Genomic DNA, 13,475 nt, shown 5'->3' on the forward strand with positions numbered 1-13,475 from the left:
TGTTATTTTAAAGTGGTGCCTGGCACATGGCAAGCATTCAGTTAACTGATGGTCTTATATATTAGCTATTATTTCCATGTTTTATATGCAAGGAAAATTAAAATCAAAAAGGTTAAGCAATTTAACGTGGCCATGATGCTACGTGTAGAGCTGAATTTTAGGCTTATGTCAGTTGAAACTACAAATTGAAAGCTCTTCCCACTTGAGTTTACAAGGAGGCCTATAGAAATCATACAAATGGAACCTTTCGCTTCATGAAGATGAAGCTAAGGTTTGGATACACCCTAATCCAAACCAGAACATTGATTGACTATCCTCGCTCAAATAATAAGTGTGCAATAAGCATGAAGCGTGTAATATGTCTACAGTTTGGAGGTATTGGAAAGACCAATTCCCAGGACATATCAGAACTATCAAAGTTTCATTGGTTTATAAGGACCATTTAATGCTGTTTGTAGAAACACTGACACTTCTACTCTGGAATTTCCTAGCCAAAACAGTTTGCACATTCAGAAAACAGAAATGCAAGAGGGGCTGTAGATGCACAATCCTAGACTTTAGGAACTTTCTAAACCAACTCATTCAATTTAAAAAAACAAAACAAAACAAAAAGGCACAGCTGAGCCTCCATTACTCCAAAAAGACAAAAGTGGTTTTATTTTTCAATGGCACTTGAGGAGTCAGAACTAGAAAGATTCCAAAAGAATTAAAAACTGACTACTGGGGGTGAAAAACTTGCCACAACGCATGGCAAAGTGGTGAGAAACACCTCTGTGCATTCAAAGCATTCAGGTCTTAACCAGTATCAACATAACATAAATATAAGTCTAAGTATCTAAGAAACATTTCTTTTGTAACAAACAACTTATGTAAACAAGGAGGATTCACTTCGCTTAGCCAAGGTGTGACAAAGGAACTGGAACCAATCTCCATGGCCAAATTTGAAAGAACAGAAGCACACAAACCTAATTAAGTTCTTTCTACCCTTGGTGAGCTATGTGTGCATTCCAGGTAAAATCAGGGTGAACAAAGGATGGGTGGTGGCAGCATGAAGTTAGGTCTCATATGTCTTTTTATCTCCTCAGTATCTTGCAAATAGTAGCTCAAACAAATTATTATGCAAAAATAATAGAGAGAAGTGACTGTACACTATCTCAACATTTTAATTCAGATTATATATAATCAAAGTAATCTATAATTCAAAGCAATGTGCGGCATAGTGTAATAGGAAAAAAAAGCACTGGATTTCAGAGTAAAGGTAACGAATAAGGAGTCCTGGCTTAATCACTTATTATTCATATAGGACAACTTCTCGGAGGGTTCAATTCCTTAACTACAAATGGGAACCATACTAATACAGGTCCACAATCACTTACCTGCAATTCCCAAGTCCCAAAAGACTGAAAATCTGAAGTTTTTTCCTAACTCTGTAACAAGCCCATTTAAGTGCAAAACCAGACTTGAAGTGAGGCAATGTACAGATCTTAATTTATCTCAGTTAGTGTTAATAAGTTCTGGTGCAGAAACATTAATATTTTGATTTTAGAGTGTTGTTCCCTTCTGTTGTGTAACTTTATGCATTATTTACCTTTCTAAAGTTCTAACATTTCTGAGTTCTAAAACCATTGGCCTAAAGGGTTTCCGGTAAAGGCTGGGATTCTAGACTGCATGTAGTGTTATGAGAATCAAATTATCTAGTGTTTTATAAACTCAAATGGGCTACATAATCTGTTAGGTGGCCAAATAGATTACTTTCCTTAATTATCTGGATAACCTGTATTTTAAAAATATTAACAAATACATAGTCAATTGGTTTTCAACAAGGGTACCAGGACCATTCAATAGGGAAAGAACAGTCTTTTCAACTCATGGTGCTGGGAAAATTGGATATCCATATGCAAAACAATGAAGTTCTACCTTACATATGTACAAAAATTAACTGAGAATGGATCAAAGACCTAAATATAAAAGCAAAAACAACAAAACTCTTAGAAGAGAACATAGCACAAAAGCTTTATGACATTGGATTTGGCAATGATTTCTTGGATAATCACCAAAAACATAGGCAACAAAGGAAAAAATAAACTGTACTTCAACCAAATTAAAAACTTTCGTGCAGCAAAGGACACTATCAAGAGAATTAAAAGGCAGCCTAGAGAATAGGAGAAAATATCTGCAAATCATGTATGTAATAGGGGATGATATTAAGAATTTCTATTAATAACAACACAACCTAATTCAAAATGTGCAAAGGATTTAAAAAGACATTTCTCAAAGATATACAAATGGCTAATAAGCACATGAAAAGATGTTCAGCATCTAATTAGAGAAATGCAAATTGAAACCACCATAAGACACCACTTAACAACTATTAGTTCGCCTATTATATTTTTAAAAATCCCTCTCCCACACCCCACTCCTAGAAAACTTGTTATTTAATGTGTTGACAAGGAAGTAGAGAAAAAAGAACCCTTATGCACTGCTGGTGGGAATGTAAAATGGTAGAGCCCCTGTGGAAAATGGTTTAGCAGTTCCTCAAAAAGTTAAACATAGAATTACCATATGATCCAGCAATTCCACTCCTAGGCATATGCCCAAAAGAAAGGAAAGCATGAATCCCAATAGATACTTGTACATCCGTTTTCACAGCAGCATTATTCATAACAGCCAAAAGATGGAAATAACCCAAATGTGCATCAACAGATAAATGGATTTTTAAAAGATGGTATATACATGCAATGGAATGTTATTCAGGCTTAAAAAGGGATGAAATTCTGATACACACTACAACACGGACAAACCATGAAAACAATTTGCTAAGTGAAATAAGCCAGACACAAAAGGACAAATATTGTATGATTCCACTTACATAAGGAACCTAGAACAGGCAAATTCACAGAGAAAGTAAGTAGAAGAATGGTTACCAGGGGATACCAAGAGCAAATAATGGGAAGTTACTGTTTAATGGGTACAGATTTTCAGTTTGGGATGTTGAAAAAGTTCTGCAGATGAATAGTAGTGATGACTGGCTGGGCGCAGTGGCTCAACGCCTGTAATCCCAGCACTTTGGTAGGCCAAAGCTGGTGGATCACCTAAGGTCAGGAGTTCGGGATCAGCCTGGCCAACAAGGTGAAACCCCGTCTCCATTAAAAATACAAAAAATTAGCCAGCCGTGGTGGCGCACACCTGCAGTCCCAGCTACTCGGGAGGCTGAGGCAGTTACGGGAGGCTGAGGCAGGAGAACTGCTTGAGCCCAGAAGGCAGAGGTTGCAGTGAGCCAAGATTGTGCCACCGTACTCTAGCCTGGACGCGAGAGACTCCATCTCAAGAGAAAAAAAAAAAAAATGAATCATAGTGATGACTGCACAACATTGTGGAGGTACTTAATGCCACTGATTGTACACTTAAAAGTGGTAAATTCCATGCTTTATATATATATAAAATAATAAAATCAAATATAAATTAACTTAAAGTCTAATCCATTCTTCTATTATTTCCACTTAAAAAAATATAGAGTAAGAAGAGAGAAGATTCAAATAAGCTCAATTCAAAATGAAAATGGAGACATTATAAACGACACCACAGAAATACAAAAGATCATTTGAGACTATTATAAACACGTCCGTGCACACAAACTGAAAAATCTAGAGGAAACATACAACCCTCCAAGCTTGAATCAGGAAGAAATAAGAAATCCTAAACAGACCAATATCAAGCAGTGAGAATAAATCAGTAATAAAAAAAATTGCCAACAACAACAAAAAAGCCCAGGGACAGATGGATCCACAGCCAAATTCTACCAGACATTCAAAGAAATAACACCAATCCTACTGAAATTATTAAAAGATTGAAAAAGAGAGAATCCTAACTCATTCTATAAAGCCAGTATCATCACCCTGATAACAAAACCAGGAAAGGACATAACAAAAAAAGAAAACTAGAGACCAATATCCCTGATAAACATAGATGCAAAAATCCCTAACAAAATACTGGCAAACAAAATCCAACAGCATGTCCAAAAGGTATTTTACCATGATCAAGGAGGTTTCCTCCCAGGGATGCAGGAATGGTTCAGCATATGCAAGCCAATAAATGTGATTCATCACTGAAACAATTAAAAGTAAAAAAAAACCCAGATGATCATCTCAATAGATGTGGAAAAAGCACTAGATAAAATCCAGGATCCCTTAATGATAAAAACTTCAATAAACTAGGCAAAGAGGAAACATACCTCAAAATAATAAAAGCCACATACGACAAACCCACAGCCAACATCATACTAAATGGGGAAAAGCTGAAAGCATTCCCATTAAGAACTGAAACAAGACAAGGATGTTCACTCTCACCACTTCTATTAAACACAGTACTGGAAGTCCTAGCCAGAGCAATCAGGCAAGAGAAAGAAATAAAGGGCATCCAAATTGGAAAACAGTAGTCAAACTACCTCTGTTTGCCAATGATATAATCACATACCTAGAAAACTCTAAAGACTCCACCCAAACAACACCTAGATTTGATAAATGAATTCAGTAAAGTCTCGGGTTACAAAATCAATGTACACAAATCAGTAGCACCAACAACGATCAAGCTGAGAATCAAATCAAGAACAAGAACTTAATCCCTTTTACAACAGCTACAAAACCAACCAACCAACTCACCTAGGAATGTACTTAGCCAAGGAGGTGAAAGATCTCTTACAAGGAGAACTACAAAACACTGCTGAAAGAAATCATGGATGACAAATGAGCAGAGATACATCCCATGCTCATGAAATGGAAGAATCAATATCGCAGAAGAGACCACACTGCCCAAAGCAATCTACAGATTTGGTACAATTCCTGTCAAAATACCAACATCATTTTCCACAAGATTAGAAAAAACAATTCTAAAATTCATATGGAACCAAAAGAGAGCCCAATTAGCCAAAGCAATCCTAAGCAAAAAAAGCAAATCTGAAGGCATCACATTACCTTACTTCAAATTATACTACAGGCTATAATAACCAAAATAGCATGTTACTGGTATAAAGGTAGATTCATAGACCAATGGAACAGAATAGAGAACTCAGAAACAAAGTCAAATACTTAACAACCAACTGATCTTTGACAAGGCATGCAAAAACATAAACTGGGGAGAGGACACTCTATTCAACGGATGGTGCTGGGAAATCTGGATAGCTACATATGGAAGAATGAAAACTGGATTCCTATCTCTCACCACATGCAAGAGTCAACTCAAGAGGGACTTGGATCAAGGACCTGAAACCATGGAAATTCTTGAGGAAAACCTGGGAGAGGTTCCTCTGGACATTGACCTAGATAAAGAATTTATGACTAAGACCCCAAAAGCAGATTCAATGGAAATAAAAATAAATAGATAAGACCTAATTAAGCTAAAGAGCTAGTACACAGCAAAGAAATCCTGAATATAGTAAACAGACAACCCACAGAATGAAAGAAAATATTTGCAAACTATGCATCTGACAGGTAGTATCCAGAATCTACAAAAGACTCAAATCAGCAAGAAAAAAAAAAACCGAACAATTACATCAGGAAATGGGCAAGTGACATGAAGAGACACTTCTCAAAAGAAGACATACAAATGGCCAAGAAACATATGAAAACATGCTCAACATCATTAATCATCAAGGAAGTACAAATCAAAGCCACAATGGGATACCACCTTACTCCAGCCAGAATGGCCATTATTAAAAAGTCAAAAAACAATAGATGTTGCCATGTATGTGATGAAGAAGTGAACACTTGTGCACTGCTGGTAGGAATGTGGATTGGTATAGCCTCTGAAGAAAACAGTATGGAGATTTCTCAAAGAACTAAAAGTAGATCTACCATTTGATCTAGTGCTCTCACTACTGGGTATCTACCCAAAGGAAAATAAGTCATTATGTCAAAAAGATACCTGAATGCACATGTTTATCACAGCACAATTTACAGTTGTAAGAATGTGGAACCAACCTAAGTGCCCATCAACCAATGAGTGGATAGAGGAAATGTATATGTACACCATGGAATACTACTCAGCCATACAAAGGGTAGAGATAGTGTGTTTTGCAGCAACTTGGATAGAGCTGGAGGATATTATTCTAAGTGAAGTAACTCAAGAATGAAAAATCAAATAGCATATGTGCTTACTTAAAAGTGGGAGCTAAGCTATGGGTACACAAAGACAAATAGAACAGTATAGAGGACACTGGAGACTCAGTAGCGGGTAGGGCTTGGGGGAGGGTCAGGGATAAAAAACTACATCTTGGGTACAATGTACACTACTTGGGTGATGGATACACTAAAATCTTAGATTTCACCATTATACAATTTATCCATGTAATCAAAAACCACTAGTTGGTAAAAAAAAAAAAAAAAAAAAAAAAAAAAAAAAAAAAAGAAGTCAAAAGAAAATTGACAAATAAATAAAAAACAAAGGAAAAAATCACTTGTTCTCCAAAAGCTCCTGAAATAAAATAGGGGAAATTTAAATACATTTATGTATTTAAATTTATGTATTTAAACATTTATTTAGTATTATGGTATTAGTCCCTAAATAGTAAAATTTTAATAGCTTAGGAAACCTTTGTTTGCTTAAAAAAATTTTTTTTGAAGTTTTTCTCCCATAGGGAGTAGATTGACAAAATATGACCATTTTTTCTGAAACAAATTTGATCCTGGTATTTCTGAATCAATGTATGCCAGTAGAATCTCCTAAAGCAACACTGAAAAACTTGCAATTCGTGCTTATTTTTAAGAAACTACAGTAGTCAGGTAGACAATATTACTATTCAAAGTCACTACTGACCTCTTGACCTCTCTCCCTCTCCATTGGCGAATATTATTACTGCATGAGTAAAAATATGCAGTAACCAACCTCTCCTTTGCCCCATAGGACATACTGCTTTCTATGAATGAGTTCCATTCGCTCACAACAATTAACCTGTTGTTACTTGATGATCAATACATGAATTCTGAATATTTAAGTATCTTCAACTATAGTAATTTTTTTTAAAGCTTTCATTTCTTTTTTAGTGTATGGAAGAAATGGAATATAATTATGAAAGTAAAGTACCTAAATAGCACCTTAAAATATAATTTTACATGATCAAATTAATGTAGAAATGATTACAAAGAATTATAAAGTACATGATTATCTCAAATATAAGTGTATCAGTATAAATGACCCAAATAAATGTATTGCCAACCTCTAAACCACTATCGCTAACTTTAAAAAGTCTTACTTTTATTTCAAAGATGCATCAAAGGTAGAAATGTCACTGAGAAACATTTACTGTCATGCAGAATCTGTACTATATGAGCTAATTAGAAAAAAAAAAAAGTCTAATGGGAAAATGGTCATCCGTCATGTGGCAAAAGCAAGGTACCAAACTATAAGAATATGGTCCCAAATATCTCAAAACAATTACACATAAAACAAAAAATCCAGACTATTAACAAGTAACAGCTTTTCAGGGCAGGTAACATTATTGTATAAAATCTCCCTCTTCCCATAAAATGTATATGTTCAAATGACGCTGGCAAACCAACCTTACAACATGCAGGGTCTGAATGTGTTGCTTCAGCACAATTAAAGTTTACTGTCTATCTAGGATCCCCAGAATACACCCAATACATACCAGTATATACACATACTGGGTGGATAAAATGCTCACATTAAAACACACTGACATGTAAAATTACATATTTATGGATTATGCAAATATATGGCATTTTTATTTTCCATATTTTTATGTGTTTTCAAAAATTTTCTGAACAATCTATTACTTTTATTATCAGAAAAACTGCAAATCGACATACTAAACAAAATGGAAACCCAGAATGATTCAACCTAAAAAACTTAGGTAAACTTTAGAACACAGTGAAAATGTGTCTATCATTTTTCCCTGGATAAATTTTATTATCATTACTTTGTATCCTATTTATTATGAAATATCTTCTCAATGCCTTTTAAAAAGCCCCAGGCTCAAGGATCAAAATAAAAAACAAAATAAAAATGATTTTCTAATCATAAGTTTTTCTGGATTACAGTAATAAGATGTTAATTGAAAATATAGTATCACCACTTGTAAAGAAAGTTATCACTTTTAGGATAAAATTACTTTGAATACAGGAATAAAACATTTGGGAACTTACAGGAAATCCTTTAGTGATAGGAATTTCAATATTAAAGATGAGGATTCGGGCTCTGAAGCGAGTGCAAGCTTTAATAGGTTCTTTGGGGCCACAAAATACGCAGCCAACACTGTAAGAACAAAAAAAGAGGAAAGGTAGTTGGGGGACAAATTTATATCAAATAGAAAGACCTCAAAAACATTTACAAGGAAAGTAAAACAATTAGTTAGGGACTTTTTCTAAATATTCCCTTCTGAGCTAAAACATGGCTTTAAACCACTATTAACCTTACATCATTTTTACACATTAGAGCTTTCACTCAAAGCACATGCCAAGTATGTTTGCTGACATGTATTAATTAAAATTTTAAGTAAGTTTGCTTACATTTCCACAGGTGTCTATTTTTGGTCAAATGAAATTCAAAACTGAACTAGTAGATTGCAAAATACATGTGTTTAGAGGTGAGGTCCTATATGAAGACAACAGTTGCTTAAACTCTTTTTCTCACTCACTTGATTTTGATGATATCCATCCCAACCAAAGTAAGACTAACATGATCGCCTGCTGCTGCCCAATCAACAGGTTCATCATGCAGAGTGATTCCTGGAAATGAGTAAGAACCAAAGCATACAGTGAAACACCTCGATATCAAACCATAACAACCAACAGAGTTTGGCTGATTTGTGCTTCATCAGTCACTACTCATCATTTTCAATATGAATGGATTGAGAGTAAGAAGTGTAACTGTGAGCGTTGAGGAAAACACATTTCCTCTAGAACTGACTCTTCTAGAATACCACCCTAAACATAAAGTGACTTGTATTTGCCCATAAAAGGCCGACTTCTGCTTATTTAATCAAGATTTTTAAACTAATTGACACAATTGGTATATTCATTAAACAGGCCCCATTCAAATATTTCTATTATATTAATGGATACAGACAAAACACAGTTCAAGTTACTCATAATGACATAAAAGATGGGACTGGAGAAGATGTCTAGCAGTATTTTCTTGAGTTTTGCTTTTAATTAGACAACCACCTAAACAAGTAATCCTTGTTTTCCAAGTAACCCATGGGACACGTACTCTCAGTCAGAATTTCAAATGGTCCTCTCAGCAGGCCCCTTAACTACTCCTGGCTCAAAAGAACTTCTTTCCAGAGAGAGATCTGCGTACTAATGATTGCTTATATGAAAAGAAAAATTTTAAGGAAATAGTGATAAGAAAATTTAATTTAAAAATGATCCTAGGTGTTGCTATATATCTGGAGATATACATCTATTTACCTAGACATAGTCCTGAAGGTAGTCGGGGAAAGCAGTTCCCAAGGGCAATACTCAACTATCTTATTCAAAGGTTTTTAAAATATATGCCATATTTTCTGATTTTATGGAATCCATTTATGGATTAAGTTCCTTTCCATAGGAATGTAGGCCTTTTGACAAAGAGAATGTGTAGGCCAACCATTGTGGATAGTTCTTGATTGACATGTTGACATGTTCTTAGTAAATTATAATCCACCCATATCTTTCTGAAAATACTCATTTCCTATGCAGCAGGGAGAGTTTCTGACTTTTAGGGAGCTCAAGGATTTAACTTTAAGAGCTCTGAGACAATCTAGAGTTTTATGCAAAATATCATGTATGTGCACATCTGCATTCATCTTGAGAAAAGAAGGCATAACTTTCTTCAAGTATCAGAAATTCTTCCTCCCAAACATGTTAGCAATTATGGTATTAAGGAATGTTTGCTAAATATCAACTTACTAGATTTCACTTTAAAATGTAAATTTAGAATGACTGTATCTGAATTTTGCTATGAAATACGGAATTAAAAACAGAAGCTAGGTATTTACATACAAAAGATATTGCCTTTGGCTTAAAAATTTGTAGAGGTTTCACACTACAAGTTCAATTAACAGTATAAAATTTTCCAAAGGTAATTATATTATCTGGTTCTTCTTCCCCTCAATGATGTTACACTGTTTCACATACGACATTTATCAAAAAACTTTTCTCACTGGACAAACATTACAAAAAGAAGCCCTTTTTTAATACTCCATGAGCCTGATATGTTAATAAAGCAAAAAAAGTAATTTAGAATTTCTATTTGTTGGTAGTAGATTCAGTCAAGTGTTTCTTTTGGGACAGTACTGGTTAGAGAGCCACAGTAGTACCCAAAAATGTTGAGACAGAACAGTGCATTCAAGAATCAAGTAAACCAAGCAAAAGCAGTAAGGTTAGAAATCGAGGACTGAGAATCTCTCCGTTAAGTTAAAAGTCTGGCTCTTAAGGAGTAGGGTGGTTCTTCCCTGGGGCTTCTGATAAGACTTCTTTCTTAACAAACACTGATTAAAGACAATACTTTAGAGTTTACATGTGGAAAGTATAGAGAAGACGGGGGTAAAGAATGTGAGACTTTCAGAGGTGACTAAGGATTTTAGAGATTACAAGGGAGCCAATCTCAAGGTCTGTGATAACTTTAGGATCATGGTTTTAATTTATGGCTCTTAATCATAAAAAAATTCTTGTTCTCAAAAAAGATCATTAACATACCAAAAAAATAGTGTTTCAAAAGTATTATAGCTCTAATCACTTTAAAAAGCAAAAGCAGACACCTGTACTTGCACACAATGAACAGATCTATAGAAAATGACACTGTTTTTAAAGTGCATATTACTTTTTATCAAAACAGAAATTTCATGATCCCTAGTGGGCAGAAATAAAAAGTTCAAATGGAAATAACTGGTTTTCGTTCCCTTACTCATCTTTAAATATAGTTTAAACCATGTAACTTCAATAGATACTAATTTCTTAAACTTTTCAAGAAATCTTCTTTTAAAGAGAGCATATTAATTCAAGAAAAACATACATTCAAATTTATAAAGTAGTCAGGTATATGTAAACTATAAATTAAGAGTAACAGAGAAAAAAATACTAAAATCTAAAAAATTTTTACATTTTCAATAGGTTATACTTCAGCTTAAAGTGGTTACAGATAATATTATTTTATAGTATAAAACAGATCTTCAGAAATCAGAGGCTTAAAGTTGGAAGCCAGAATAAAAGAGGTATAGAATTAGAAAGTTTTAATCAAAATTTGGAAAATAACACACATGTACATGTAACATATAACACGTATACATATACATAAATATATATGTATGTATTAGATGTATTAGAAGACAAAAATAATTATCAGCCATTACGAAAAAAATATTAGATCTATATGCAGAAACAGTGACTGGTAATTTAAACTAGTTTAATTTCTCTTTTCAACATTGGGTTTTTTTTCCATTTGAATCTTACTTATATCTTCGTATAAAATATACCTACATTTTTGGCATAAACATGATTGAAGTTGTTAATTTATAGTTTTCTGAAACATACATTTCAAAGTAACAGACTATAGAAGGCTGCTTTGCCATTGACTAGTTAGGGTCAGGCTGGGACTAGATCTAATTTCTGCCGCAGAATATTATTCCAAATATATCTGTTAGGTATCTATACATATCTGGTTAAATCCTAACCAGGCTTCTCAAATCAGTGTCAAAAACAGAATGCTACCACAGTTAGAATGTTACATGTATATATATATAGACACAGTCACAACAGAAAAAAATCGTTTAATGTTTTCACATTTTAATCTTCAACAGTCAGTATCATTTTGACAGTCAGTTACAATTTCAGTAAGAGGTTACTTACTTTGGAGTTGTAACTAAACTACTTTTTAAAAATCTGCTGTCTCAACTTAAGGCCTGTTTAGCAAAAGCATCTTGTAGATAAATACCTTTTACGGTACAAGTTTCATTAGGAGGCATTGCCTGTAGTCGGTCACCAGTTTGGATATAACCAGCTTCAATTTTGCCAGTTATGCAAAATCCAGATCCTTGATCTGCAAAACATACCAAAATCTTACGATTCATACAGCAATGTTATCTGATGATTAATACTGTTAACTATACTTAGTTCCCAAGTACTCATATAAAACTAGCCGTTCAATGGACATTAAATAATAGTCATTTCAGAATTAACATCTCCACTAAGTATGTCATACCACACTTTACTTTTTTTTTTTTTGCAAATAAGACTTATATTACAAAAAAAAAAGGTTCATTCCTTTCTCAAATATTCATTGATAAATAATAAATATTTGAGTGCCAGACATTATACTAAACTCTGGGGATAAAAAAAATAAAAATGTAAGTCCCTGCCCATAAAGGTATACTAGTGAAGAGAAAGATGAAAACAATTACATTGTCCTGAGACAAATGATATTTAAAATATACAATAGAAACAGAAAGGTGCACCAAAGAATCCATGATGGTGAGAATAGACATCAGGGCACTCTGAAGAAGGAGTAAGTGTTTATTAGGTAACTTGTATGCATGGGTAGGGAAAAAAAGGAAGACACTGCTGCCCAGGAAACTGTGTGTGCAAAGGCATAACCAAATGTGGGATGGGCTAAGAGCCATGTGTCACTTGTTGGGGCTATGGGGCCATACAGAATAATGAAGAAAAGGCAAGACAGCAGGCAACAGAGATAGGCAAGGGAGAAATAATAAAGGGGTCTCATAAATCACGCTTAGGGTTTAAATTTCATCCTGCAGTTAAGTAATAAGAAGCCAGTAAATACTGTGACCGGAGAAGTAAGGTGATGGTATTTCTGTCTTAGAGTAGAGGCTGATACAAATGCACAAACTTACTACAGAAAGGGAATAAACTCAAGAATTCGGGAATAAAGAATAACAAGTTTGGAGTGGTAAGGAAAGTGAAGACTAATGACAGACAGGGGAAAATCTGAGATGATGATGCATTAACTGTGAGATATGAAACTAAGGACAAGATCCATTTTAGGCTTGGTAAATCTGAAGTGTCTATGAGACATACACATGCAGAAGTTGCATTCCAGGGGGGACCAATCACACCACATTCCATAAGAATGGTAACCCTAAAAGAACACTCTCCCAGGACAGATGTCCAGTAGTGCTTAGACAAGTGAGTGGAGAATGAGTGAAAAGGTTTGGGTTGGAGATACAGATTTGGGAAGCATCAAGATGCAGTAGGTAGAGAAACTCATGGATGTCAGTTCGAAAGGACTTGCAGAGTAAGAAGAGGTCTGAGGCATAGCAGAACACTGTTTAAGAGACAGAGAATGAGGAGCCCACAGAGAAGATATAGAGCGGTCAGAGAAACAGACAGGTTAACAGGAGAAAGCAGGTCACAGAAACCAAGGGAGGAGTTTCAAGGTGGATGTGGCTACCAGCATCAGAACCAATGCCAAATTCAAGTAAGATAGAATTGAAAGTGTATATTGACTTTGGCAACCAAGAGGTC

The 13,475-nt window shown here is 34.5% G+C and overlaps 1 protein-coding gene across 6 annotated transcripts in view; it reads right to left on the bottom strand.

Moving 5' to 3' along the window:
- Positions 1–13,475, bottom strand: part of LOC105465656 (HBS1 like translational GTPase) — a 97,776-nt gene that overhangs the window by 9,745 nt on the left and 74,556 nt on the right. For all 6 annotated transcript variants that reach the window (XM_011714210.2, XM_011714208.2, XM_011714209.3 and 3 more), the window contains 3 exons: positions 11,929–12,033; positions 8,651–8,741; positions 8,160–8,268 (listed from right to left, as the gene is read on the bottom strand). In XM_011714210.2, the coding sequence (XP_011712512.1) occupies positions 8,160–8,268; positions 8,651–8,741; positions 11,929–12,033 (305 nt within the window). The remainder of the gene's footprint in view (positions 1–8,159; positions 8,269–8,650; positions 8,742–11,928; positions 12,034–13,475) is intronic.

Source organism: Macaca nemestrina, chromosome 5 (assembly GCF_043159975.1).
Source record: "Macaca nemestrina isolate mMacNem1 chromosome 5, mMacNem.hap1, whole genome shotgun sequence".
Taxonomy (NCBI): domain Eukaryota; kingdom Metazoa; phylum Chordata; class Mammalia; order Primates; family Cercopithecidae; genus Macaca; species Macaca nemestrina.